Source organism: Gossypium arboreum, chromosome 13 (genome assembly GCF_025698485.1).
Source record: "Gossypium arboreum isolate Shixiya-1 chromosome 13, ASM2569848v2, whole genome shotgun sequence".
Lineage (NCBI taxonomy): Eukaryota > Viridiplantae > Streptophyta > Magnoliopsida > Malvales > Malvaceae > Gossypium > Gossypium arboreum.
The window spans coordinates 125,168,150-125,181,725 of NC_069082.1; the positions used below are offsets into that span (position 1 = coordinate 125,168,150).

A 13,576-nucleotide genomic window follows, 5' to 3' on the forward strand; every position below is an offset into this window, starting at 1 on the left:
GTTTTATTTTTCAAACATTCCCCATTTAACCTAAAAAATCCTTCTTAATCCAAAACAAATATTTAAATTATATTACCATATATAATTTATGAATTTAATTTAAATAATATTTATAATCTATATACCTTTTAATGGGTAAACTATCAAAATAGTTACTTTTATTTGCCTCAAGTTATATTTTAACCACTATTATTTGAAATATTATATTTTAGTCACTTACATTAATATTTTTTTACAAAATCATCACTCTGCTGTTAAGAGTATTTATTTCCCAAGCGATAGTTCAATATGACAGTTAAAATAAATTTTAAATGTCAACGGTTGAGTGACCATTTTCTTCATAAAACAATAATAAAAGTAACTAAAAATATAATTTTAAACATAAATAATTAAAATGTAACCTAAATCAAATAAAAATATTTATTTTGATAGTTTAGCTTCTTCTTCTATTTTAATTTATCAACACAGCGTAGTTAAGTTCCACCCAAGTCAACTATGAAGCCTAGTCAACAATCAAAGGCAGATATTTGGCTGAACCACAACCACAAAATTTAATGCATGGCTACTTCGATATGAATAGAAAAAAATAAAATCATTATTGAGTGCCTCAATCATTCATTTGCGTTCCTTCCCCTCAATCTTTCAAGCTTTGCACTAGAAATTAAATTATGGCGGAAACGTTTCTGTTCAATATTGCAGAAAGGGTTCTCGCCAAAATTGGCCATCTCTCTGTAGACGAAGTTCGCTTGGCGTTTAATGTCAAAACCGATCTGAAAAAGCTGGAGGACACCATGATCAGCATTAAAGCTGTGCTTTTGGATGCCGAGCGGCAACAGCACCAAAATGAAAAGCTGCGCCTCTGTATGTGGAAGCTCAGAGATATCTTTTTACGATGCTGAGGACGTTATTGACGATTTCAAGTGTGAAGCTCTCCGGAAACAGGACGCCATCAATCATCCCGATATCAACAACTTAAAGGTGCGAGTTTTAGGTTCCTGTTGTTTGCCTCTTTCATTCTCTTCAAAAATGAGTCATAAAATCAAAGACATCAATGGGAGACTATGCGAACTTGCCACTGAGGAAAAGCTTTGATCTAAGACAGTGTAGCGACAACCGACATGTTTTTCGCAGAGAGACCATCTCTTTTGTGGATTCTTCTGATGTTATTGGTAGAGATGAGGATAAAGAGAACATTATTGGTATGTTGATGGAACCAAGTGAGGAACGAAGTGTCCCTGTCATTCCCATTGTTGGACTTGGGGGTTTAGGGAAAACCACGCTCGCGCAATTGGTATACAATGATGATCGAGTTACAAGTCTTTTTCCTTTGAAGATATGGATCTGTGTTTCTGAGGAATTTGATCTTTCTAGATTGCTCAAGCTGATTATTCAGTCTGTAAATAAAGAAAGATGTGACGATTTAACACTTGACGCCTTGCAAGCTCGTTTGAGAAGCCTTTTGAACCATAAGAAGTTCTTGCTGGTCCTGGATGATGTGTGGAATGAAAATCAAGTGAAATGGGTTGAATTAAAAAATTTGTTGAGATCAACGGATGGATTGTCTCAAAGCAAAATCATTGTCACCACTCGGAGTTGGAATGTTGCTTCGATAATGAGTTCAATTCCCTCTTATGAATTGAAAGGTCTCCCTCTTGAAGACTGTTCGGCTTTATTTACAAAATGGGCTTTTAATGATGGTGATGAGAGACAATATCCAAATCTCGTTAGAATTGGGCAGGAGATTGTGAAAAAATGTAAAGGGGTTCCTTTGGCAGTAAGAACATTGGGAAGTTTACTTTTTCAGAAAACGGATGAATTTGATTGGATCTATATAAGAGATAATGAAATATGGAAACTTGAGCAGAAGGAGAATGATATTTTACCAGTTTTGAAGTTGAGTTACAATTATTTGCCATCTCATTTGCAACGATGTTTTGCTCTTTTGTCCTTGTACAAAAAGGATGAGATCTATTATAGTGACCAAGTCATCCGTCTTTGGATGGCAAATGAGCTCCTTGAGCATCCAAAGCAAAATCAAGAGTGGGAGGATGTTGGCAAACGATATTTGAATGAGTTATTGTCAAGGTGCCTCATCCAAAAGCAGAGGGATCTTTGGTTGTGTTTTAGCTTCAAAATGCATGATCTGGTACATGATCTTGTATTAGATGTGTCTCAAAAAGAGTGTAAAACAGTGAATTCCGAAACAGAAAGGGTTGATGAAAATGTTCGACATTTATTATTATGTGATGAGAAGTTGGTTGAAGTTCCACGTGTTTTGGAGGAAATGAAAAATGTTCGAACAGTAATCATCCATGATGCTTTAGTGGAATCAAAGACTTTTCATGCATCAGTTATAATCCTGTGTGTCTCCAATTTGAAGTATCTACGAGCATTAGAATTAAGGGGTTCACCATTGACGGCTTTACCGAATTCCATTGGTACCTTAAAGCAGTTACGAGAGCTTGACTTGGCCCGATCTGAGGATATACGTGAACTTCCGAGGTCTTTTTGTAAGCTCTACTGCTTGCAATCGTTAAATTTGGGACGTACTAGTTTGAAGCAGTTGCCTGACAGCGTGCAAAGGTTGATTGAGCTTAGACATCTTGTAATAACCATTGAAGCTAAGCATTTGAAAGAAATACGAGCAGGATGTTGGACTTCTCTTCAATACTTGGAATTGAATCACTGTTTCGAATTAGAATGTTTACCTAAAGGAATGCAATATCTGAAGTCACTTCGGACACTTATCCTGTATTGTTGTGATAGCCTTGTCTCATTGCCACGGAGCCTGAAACTCCTAACCAAGTTAGAACACCTTGTAATAAATTGTTGCGATAAAATCAATTTAGAAATGGAAGCAGAAGAGGAAGAAGACAATGACCTTCAGTTGAACCTTAAAACTCTCTTACTCGTTGACTTACATTCTGTAACAGATTTGCCACGGTTGCTTCTTCAAGGATCTTCTTCCACTTTGCAGCAATTACAAATTTGTTGGTGTCCAAACTTGTCCGTTCTACCAGCATGGGTACTGAATCTCACTTCTCTTCATAAACTTGAGATTGTGCGTTGCATAAAATTGTCAGCTCTACCGGAGGGAATAGAACGCCTCACCAACCTTAGAGAATTGACAATTCACAGATGTCCGGAGTTGAGCAAAAGATACAGAGAAAATGCGGGTAAAGATTGGCACAAAATTGCTCACATCCAAAAGATTGTTATTAAGGATTAAGATTGAGGTATGTGGTAAAATGTAATTCCTCTATCAGATTTGATTTCATATTATGTTTCCCTTTAGAGTAGAGTAGAGACTGTGTCTGTTGTTAAATTTCTCTGAAAAAGCAGGGTTTTGGTTGGAAATTTTGGATGTTTAAAGTTTGCTAAGTACTCATTGTGTTTGGAAACATTGCATGTATGAAATGTGAAGATGGAGATGGAAGAAGGAAGCAGAGGTTGAGGCAGGGCAGGGAAGACTTTTACTTTATTTGCATTTGGATTTCAGTTGTAATTCTAATAAGTGAGCTTTTGATTTGGATATATCAAATGGCTTCATGGGATGTTTGTTGGATATGGATCAACTAATTGTGTTTGTATTTTTAGTTTAATTTTGTTAATTGTTTCTTTTGTGATGGAGAAATGATGGGATAGTTATAAAATTAATATGATAACATATTTAACTTTTTTGAATTACATACTTTATTGATTTGATCATGATTATAAAAAATAATTTTAAAAATTAAAATATATTTATAAAATTTAAAAATACAAATTACAAAATAATAAAAAATAAAAATATTATTCTTACATATTAATAATATCTTTTAAAATTTTAAAACATAATTTCAAATTAATAACTTCTTTCAAAATTTTAAAACATAGTTAGTAAGTTGAAATTTCTAACCCTAAATATTGACATTGTTACTTTTTTTACTCAATGCTTTGCTTGGTAGACCAGAAAAGATTAAAATGGTAGAAAAATTGAAAAATTGTATAATTTTGATAGAAAAAGTATCCAAATTTCAATTCTCTCTCTTATTTTTTCTCCTTTTATCATTCCAATTTAAAATAATTAATTTTCCAAAAAAAGTACCAAGAATCTAAACACTATGAAAGTATCCACATTCGCATTGGTTTTTTGTGAAGATTAAATACAATTTAGTTAGTTTATTTGGAATAAACTGATGTTATTTTTAAGCTTGTCTTTATCTATAAATATATAAAAGTAAGAATTTAAATTTTTTTTGAATCAGTGATAATATCTTTTAATGTTCATTTAATTACTAAATCGGCATTAAATAAATAATTATTTTTAAAAATAATAATAGATTTTTCTTCAATTGAACTATATGTTTAAAAATATCAGATAAAATCATATCAATAATTTCTTTTATAATAGAGTACCTATTGGTGTGAGTATATTAATTATTAATAATATATATTATTTTAATCAATTATTATTTAATTAGTGTTACAGTTATATTATAATTTAAATTAAGATTTATCATCATAAACAACATTCAACAAAGGGAGAGATTATTAAAATTAGTAAGTTTGAACTATCTCAAAAATAATAAAGTTTATTTTCTCCTTTTTCCATTAGTTGGTATGACGAATGATAATGTCATTAAACCAAATAAGTCTCTAAAACTAATCCGAGATGGAATAATCAATAGTTATACCAATATAGAAACCAAGAAAATGCATATTCCTCAATTGTCAATGATTGATAAATGATTAGTACATGAAGCAACAAAGAATGCCATGATACTATCAGTGATGTTTACCTGGCATTTTCTTGATTGTCTTCATGTTCATCGTTATCACTTGCATCACCAGTTTGCTTGGATACTGTTGAATTACGAGGTGGTGGTCCGGTAATTGATTGCTGATAAAGAACCCTCCAGACAGTGTAAAAGGGAGGCAAACCAAACCGAAATGTGTGGCATGCTTATCTCAAATCAATAATAAGAAAATATAATGTTGGTAATGACAATATACATCGCAAAGAAAATATAAATAAAAATAAAAGAACATGCAAATTTTTATGTGAAAATTTTTTCAGAAAACAAATCACGGGCAGAGAAAAAAATTCACTATGTCGAATTCGAATAATTACAAGAGGAATAGACTATGTTTATTTATAGGCTTGTAAAGCCATATTCTAATAGAAGTGTAGTAAGAAAACACTTTATTCTAATACCACTATATTTTATTTAAATAAAGATTCGGATCAATTAATTCTAATAAATACATTAAATCATATCTGTGAGGAACTTGTTAACCACATTGGTCACAGTAAATGCAGTGGCGAAGACCCCCTTCCTAGCCGCGAATCCGAAGAAAGTAATGAGCAAAGCAAACAAGCAGGACAACGATATAGCAGTAAACAATCTAATTCCTAAGAACAAATTAATAAAATATAAATGTCAATTAAATAATATACAGCAAAGCACAAAGTTACAGACTAAACCATTAATCTGATTTTGTCTTTTCATTGGATTTGGGTTTTATTTTACTGAGCTGTTTGAATTTGGAAGCTAACTACATTTCTTTATATAATATTTGACATAAATATGAAAAATAAAATAACGAATGGCGGTTTAATATGAATTATTAATATATTTAAAATTTAAAAATATGTATTGATTGAGTTTCAACTCGATTAATATCGGTATAATTGTTAGTGTAGGAGGAGGTCGGTCCGAATGCATTGAAATGTTTTATCCTCTTATTTAAAAGTTGCTGAGAATTATTCCAATTATAATGTAAAGTATTTAATAGTTTTAAAATTTATATTTTATTGTATTTTTTAATTCAAGTTTTTTATAAACTAATTTTTTTTCAATAAATAATGCTGAAATTAGTTAAAGCAATAATTTTTATTAATCCAAAAAAATCAAACATATTAAGCTATTTTGTGGCAGCTGCATTTGTTAAGATTTGGGAGTAACTTTTAGAGTTAGACAAAATTTTATATAATTTAAGCTTAATATCTTGTAAATAAATAAAAATCAATTAGGTTTATAAAGAAATTTACCTTATCAACCTATTAATGGTAAGAAAAACAATTAGTTAAACTCTTCCATTAATAGAAATTGTTCGTTGATCGGTTTAATTATTAACGGTGAAAAATAAAAATTAAAAAATATATATCTAGAATGAATTTGGACAAATTATTGTCCAAGTTCATTTAAATCTAACCATTTATCCAAATTCATTCATATGAGTGTAAAATTATAAAAAAAAATCAAAAATTATAAAGATTATAAAAGATTCAAATATGTAAAAGATTCAAAAACTAAAAATATTAATAATTTATAAAAAATTAATAAAAACATATTTTGAATGAACTTGAGTCGTTCTCGAGTGTCTTTTTGTAATGCCACGTGTTGCACCAGGTGAGGGTATAACAATACTAATCAATCAAAATTATATATAATTGCCAAAAAAAATATTTATTGTGATTAATTGCTTTTTAAAATTAATAGGGATTAAATTGCTCAAAATTTTTGAGAAGGAATAATTTTCTCAATATAAAAATTGAGAGGGAGTGGAGAGATGTTTTTACCAATATATTATGGGGGGACATAGAAAGCCTATTAACATGTTTGAAATTTACTTTTACTTGCGAAACATGCATCAGGCGTTTGTAGTCCAACGGTTAGGATAATTGTCTTCCAAGCAATAGACCCGGGTTCGACTCCCGGCAAACGCAATTGGGTTTTTCATTTCAAGTTTCCTTTTTTCCTTAGTTTATCTTCTATCATGGCACTTAGCATAAGGTTATCTTCAGTATTTTTTTTTTTCTTTTCCCACACTTTTTCCGTAAATTATATTAAAAATAAAAATGATATTAAATCAAACAAATGCCATATACGAAATAAAATGAAATAATAAAAAATACCACAAATTTTATTAAATAGTGAAAAGGGCTAACTATATTTTTAGAGTAAGGTACTTTCAAAAATTTAAGGATACTAAAGATTTCGTAAACTCCAATACTTTTCTTTAGTGTAGCTTAAATAAAAACATGCTTATCAAGCATTTTTCTTATCTAATAAATTATTTTATTTTTATAAATGTTATATTTCATTATTTTTATTACTAGATATTACTTGTCTGTCGTATTTGATACACCAAAGAACACATTGGTATGTGCAATTAAGTAGTTAGTTAGATTCTGTTAAAGAAAATAGCAATCAAATTTGAAGCGGTTGAGGTCGTTGGTTAAAATTGGGTTCTTCTAGTTTGCAAGGTTATAGAACTAAATTGTGGACATGTTTCATGATTGTTCGTTTAGTAAAAATTGATTGTTAAATGTTCTCGTAATTAGTTTAAGAGCAAATCAAGTTTGAACATAATGAAGAAGATGAATAGGTTGAAAGTCAAGAAACAAATTAGACTGCTATCGTACAAAGTATAAATATAATTTTAATTAAAGTTTATTAATATAAATATTATAAGAACTTGATTTTAATTAAAAAAAATTAAATTTTCATTGTGACTTAAACTATTATTTTTAATCCAATAAAGGTAGTAATAGTTTTGATGAAATGATGACAAGAGGGCGACTGTTGGGGCTGCTCTTTATTAAACTTTTAACAAAAAGATGAAAATTTTGATAGAAGATACAGACCCAACAAAATGCATGATCTGGTACATAATCTTGCATTAGATGTGTCTCAAAAAGAGTGTAAAATAGTGAATTCCGAAACAGAAATGGTTGATGAGAATGTTTGACATTTATTATTATGTGATGAGAAATTGGTTGAAGTTCCACGTGTTTTGGAGGAAATGAAAAATGTTCGAACAGTAATCATCCATGATGCTTTAAAGAGACCAAAGAGATCAGAGATTGTTGATAAATCTCTTATAAATCCAAACCATTTATTTATCTAACTTATATTTATTTTGGTAAAAGAAGACTTATATTTATTTAATTTATTCGTAAAACTTCAAAGAAACCCATCTTTATCTTTTAAGTTTGAAAAGAGGCTTAAATTTTATTTTTCAAACATTTCCCCATTTAACCTAAAAAATCCTTCTCAATCCAAAACAAATATTTAAATTATATTACCATATATAATTTATGAATTTAATTTAAATAATATTTTAATAGATAAATTATCAAAATAATTACTTTAATTTGATTCAAGTTACATTTCAACTAGTATTGTTTGATATGTTATATTTTTGTTACTTACGTTAATATTTTTTACGAAATCATTACTCTGCTTTTAAAATTTATTATTTCCCAAATAATAATCTAATATGACAGTTAAAATGAGTTTTAAATGTCAAATGTACAATGACCATTTTCTTCATAAAATAATAACAAAAATAATTAAAAATAATATTTTAAACATAAATAATTAATATGTAACTTAAATTAAATAAAATATTTTTTAATTTATCAACACAGCGTAGTTAAGTTCCAGTCAACAATCAAAAGCAGACATTTGGCTGAACCACAACCACAAATTTAACGCATGGCTACTTCGATATGAATACAAGAAATAAAATCATTATTGAGTGCCTCAATCATTCATTTGCCTTCCTTCCCCTCAATCTTTCAAGCTTTGCTCTAGAAATTCAATTATGGCGGAAACGTTTCTGTTCAATATTGCAGAAAGGGTTCTGGAAAAACTAGTCCATCTCTCTGCACAAGAAATTCGCTTGGCGTTTAATGTTAAAACCGATCTGAAAAAGCTGGAGGACACCATGATCAGCATTAAAGCTGTGCTCTTGGATGCCGAGCGGCAACAGCACCAAAATGAAAAGCTGCGCCTCTGTATGTGGAAGCTCAGAGGCATCTTTTACGATGCTGAGGACGTTATTGACGATTTCAAGTGTGAAGCTCTCCGCAAACAGGACGCTACCAATCATCCCGATATCAACAACTTAAAGGTGCGAGTTTTAGGTTCCTGTTGTTTGCCTCTTTCACTCTCTTTAAAAATGAGTCATAAAATCAAAGACATCAATGGGAGACTAGGCAAACTTGCCACTGAGTGGAAAAGCTTTGAACTAAGACAGTGTAGCGACAACCGACATGTTTTTCGCAGAGAGACCATCTCTTTTGTGGATTCTTCTGATGTTATTGGTAGAGATAAGGATAAAGAGAACATTATTAGTATGTTGATGAAACCAAGTGAGGATCGAAATGTCCCTGTCATTCCCATTGTTGGAATTGGGGGTTTAGGAAAAACCACGCTCGCTCAATTAGTATACAATGACGACCAAATTACTAGCCTTTTTCCTTTGAAAATATGGATCTGTGTTTCTGAGGAATTTGATCTTTCTAGATTGCTCAAGCTGATTATTCAGTCTGTAAATAAAGAAGAAAGATGTGATGATTCAACACTTGACGGCTTGCAAGCTCGTTTGAGAAGCCTTTTGAATGATAAGAAGTTCTTGCTCGTCCTGGATGATGTGTGGAATGAAAATCAAGCAAAATGGGTTGAGTTAAGAAATTTGTTGAGATCGACGGATGGATTTTCTCTAAGCAAAATTATTGTCACCACTCGGAGTTTGGACGTGGCCTCGATAATGAGTCCCAATCGCCCTTATATATTGAAAGGTCTCCCTCTTGAAGACTGTTTGACCTTATTTACAAAATGGGCTTTTAATGATGGTGCTGAGAAACATTATCCAAATCTCATTAGAATCGGGGAGGAGATTGTGAAAAAATGCAAAGGGGTTCCCTTGGCAGTAAGAACATTGGGAAGCCTACTGTTTCAGAAAACGGATGAATCTGATTGGATCTATATAAGAGACAGTGAAATATGGAGACTTGACCAACATGAAAACGATATTTTACCAGTGTTGAAGTTGAGTTACAATCATTTGCCATCTCATTTGCAACGATGTTTTGCTTTTTTATCCTTGTACAAAAAGGATAAGGTCTATTTGAGTGACGATGTCATTCGTCTTTGGATGGCAAATGGACTCCTTGAGCATCCGAAGCAAAATCAAGAGTGGGAGGATGTTGGCAAACGATATTTGAATGAATTACTGTCAAGGTGCCTCATCCAAAAGGAGAACAAATTTCGCTTGAAGTTTACCTTCAAAATGCATGATCTGGTACATGATCTTGCATTAGATGTGTCTCAAAAAGAGTGTAAAATAGTGAATTCCGAAACAAAAACGGTTGATGAAAATGTTCGACATTTATTATTATGTGATGAGAAGTTGGTTGAAGTTCCGCATGTTTTGGAGGAAATGAAAAATGTTCGAACAATAATCATCCAAGATGCTTTAGTGGAATCAAAGGCTATTCATGAATCAGTTATAAATCTCTGTGTCTCCAATTTCAAGTATCTACGAGCATTAGAATTAAGGGGTTTACCATTGACGGCTTTACCGAATTCCATTGGTACCTTAAAGCACTTGCGAGACCTTGATTTGGATGGATGTAGCCGTATACGTGAACTCCCGAGGTCTTTCAATAAGCTTCGCAGCTTGCAATCGTTAAATTTGAGAGATACTGATTTGAAGCAGTTGCCTGACAGCTTGCAAAGGTTGATTGAGCTTAGCCATCTAGTAATAACCATTAAAGCTACGCATTTGAAAGAAATACAAGCAGGATGTTGGACTTCTCTTCAATACGTGAAACTGGTTCGGTGTATCAACTTAGAATGTTTACCTGAAGGAATGCAGTATCTGAAGTCACTTCGGACACTTGCCTTGAGATATTGTATTAGACTTGTCTCATTGCCGTGGAGCCTGAAATTCCTAACCAAGTTAGAACACCTTGTAATAGTTGATTGCGCTCAAATCAATTTGAAAATGGAAGCAGAAGAGGAAGAAGACAACGACCTTCAGTTGAGCCTTAAAACTTTCTTAATGGATGGATCAGATGCCTTAACAGATTTGCCACGATTGCTTCTTCAAGGATCTTCTTCCACTTTGCAGCAATTACAAATTAGTTGGTGTCCAAATTTGTTCGTTCTACCATCATGGCTATTGAATCTCACTTCTCTTCAGAAACTTGAGATTAAGGATTGCGGAAATTTGTCAGCTCTACCGGAGGGAATAGACCGCCTGACCAACCTTAGAGAATTGACAATTGATAGATGTCCGGAGTTGAGCAAAAGATACAGAGAAAATGGGGTGAAGATTGGCACAAAATTGCTCACATCCAAAAGGTTGTTATTAATGAATGAAGATTGAGGTATGTGGTAAAATTGTAATTCCTCTATCAGATTTGATTTCATATTATGTTTCCCTTTAGAGTAGAGTAGAGACTGTGTCTGTTGTTAAACTTTCTCTAAAAAAGCAGGGTTTTGGTTGGAAATTTTGCATGTATGAAATGTGAAGATGGAGATGGAAGAATGAAGCAGAGGTTGAGGCAGGGCACGGAAGACTTTTACTTTATTTGGATTAGGATTTCAGTTGTAATTGTAATAAGTGAGATTTTGCTTTGGATATATCAAATGGCTTCATATGGGATGTTTGTTTGATATGTATCAACTTTTAGCTTTATTCATATTTATCTTAATTTTCTCATCCTTCCTTTCGCTTTATGGTTTAGTATCAACTAATTGTGTTTGTATTTTTAGTTTAATTTTATTAATTGTTTATTTTGTGATGGAGAAATGATGTGGTTGTTATAAAATTAGTACGATAATATTTTTAACTTTTAAGAATTATATATTTTATTGATTTGATTATGATTGTAAAAAATAATTTTAAAGAATTAAAATATATTTACAAAATTTAAAAATATAAAATACAAAATAATAAAAAATTAAAAAATATTATTCTTACATATTAATAATTTCTTTTAAAATTTTAAAACATTATTTCAAATTAATAACTTCTTTTAAAATTTTAAAACATAGTTTGTAACTTGAAATTTCTAATCCCTAAATATTGACATCAACATTGTTTCTTTTTTTACTCAATGCTTTGCTTGGTAGACCGGAAAAAAATTGAATGTATAATTTTGAACTAACATACACATATCTCTCTCATTTTCTCTTTTTTTTATCGTTCTAATTTGAAGTGATTAATTTTCTAAAAAAAAAAGTACCAAGTATCTAAACACTTTGAAAGTATCTACACTGGCATTGGTTTTTGTGAAGATTGAACATAATTTAGTTAGTTTATTTGGTACAAACTGTCATTATTTTTGAGCTGGTCTTAATCTATAATATATATAAAAGTAAGAATTTAAAATTTTTTGAACCGACGATAATATCTTTTAGTGTTCATTTAATTACTAAATCGGCATTAAATAAAAATTCTTTTTTAAAATAATAGAATTTTTCTTCATTTGAACTATATGATTAAAAATATCAGATAAAATCATATCAATAAATTTCTTTCGTAATAGAGTTCTTATTGGTTTGAGTTACACAATTGAGTATATTAATTATTAATAATATATATTATTTTAAATCAATTATTATTTAATTAATGTTATAGTTATATTATCAATTTAAATTAAGATTTATCATTATAAATAGCATTCAACAAAAGTAGTAAATTTGATCTGTCTCAAAATTTTTTCTCTTTTTTCGATTAGTTGGTATGAAGAATGATAATGCCATTAAACTGAATAAGTCTCTGAAACTAATCCGAGATGGAATAATCAATAGCTATACCAATATAGAAACCAAGAAAATGCATATTCCTCAATTGTCAATGATTGATAAATGATTAGTACATGAAGCAACAAAGAATGTCAGTGATGTTTACCTGTCATTTTCTTTTCTTAATTGTCTTCATGTTCATCGTTATCACTCGCATCACCGGTTTGCTTGGATGCTGTTGAATCACGAGGTGGTGGTCCGGTAACTGACTGCTGATAAAGAACCCCTCCGGACAGCGTAAAGAGGAGGCAAACCAAACCGAAAGGTGTGGCATCCTTATCCCAAATCAACACATTGATCATAACTGTAAGGAACTTGTTAACCACAGTGGTCACAGTAAATGCAGTGGCGAAGACCGCCTTCCTAGCCGCGAATCCGAATAAACTAATGAGCAAAGCGAACAAGCAGGACAACGATACAGCAGTAAACAATCTAATTCCCAAGAGCAAATTAATAAAATATAAATGTCAATTAAATAATATACATCCAAGCACAAAATTACAGCCTAAACCATTAATGCGATTTTGTCTTTTCATTGGATTTGGGTTTTATTTTACTGAGCTGTTTGAATTTGGAAGCTAACTACATTTCTTTATATAATATATGATATAAATATGAAAAAGAAAATAACACATAGCGATTTAATATGAATTATTAATATATTTCAAATTTATAAATATGTGCTGATTGATTCTTAACTCGATTGTTGTTAATACAAGAGAACATGAGTCTGAATGTGTTGAAACGTTTTATCCTCGTATTTAAAAGTGGGAGAGTGACTCAATGAAGAATTATTCGAATTATAACTTAAAGTATTTAAAAGTTTTAAAATTTATATTTTATTGTATTTTTAATTCAAGTTTTTTTATAAACTAATTTTTTCAATAAATAATGCTGAAATTAGTTAAAGCAATAGTTTATCATTAATCCAAATAAAATCAAACATATTAAGCTATTTTGTGGCAGCTGCATTTGTTAAGATTTGG

The 13,576-nt window shown here is 30.7% G+C and overlaps 1 protein-coding gene, 1 non-coding gene and 1 pseudogene across 3 annotated transcripts; all 3 read left to right on the top strand.

The window, feature by feature from the left end:
• Positions 1-559: 559 nt before the first annotated feature.
• LOC108462452 (putative disease resistance protein RGA4) lies at positions 560-3,684 on the top strand (annotated as a pseudogene).
• A 2,956-nt stretch (positions 3,685-6,640) lies between these two features.
• Positions 6,641-6,712, top strand: TRNAG-UCC (transfer RNA glycine (anticodon UCC)). The gene has a single exon. It is a non-coding gene; the product is annotated as a tRNA-Gly (tRNA).
• A 1,742-nt stretch (positions 6,713-8,454) lies between these two features.
• Positions 8,455-11,592, top strand: LOC128286962 (putative disease resistance protein RGA4). Of its 2 annotated transcripts, none has more exons than XM_053024770.1 (2): positions 8,455-11,167; positions 11,276-11,592. In XM_053024770.1, the coding sequence occupies exon 1, from the start codon at positions 8,596-8,598 to the stop codon at positions 11,164-11,166; it is 2,571 nt and encodes an 856-aa protein (XP_052880730.1). In that variant the 5' UTR covers positions 8,455-8,595; the 3' UTR covers position 11,167; positions 11,276-11,592. The 2 variants fall into 2 exon arrangements, with proteins under 2 accessions (XP_052880730.1, XP_052880731.1); XM_053024771.1 differs by having other exon boundaries at positions 11,314-11,592.
• The last annotated feature ends 1,984 nt before the right edge of the window (positions 11,593-13,576 follow it).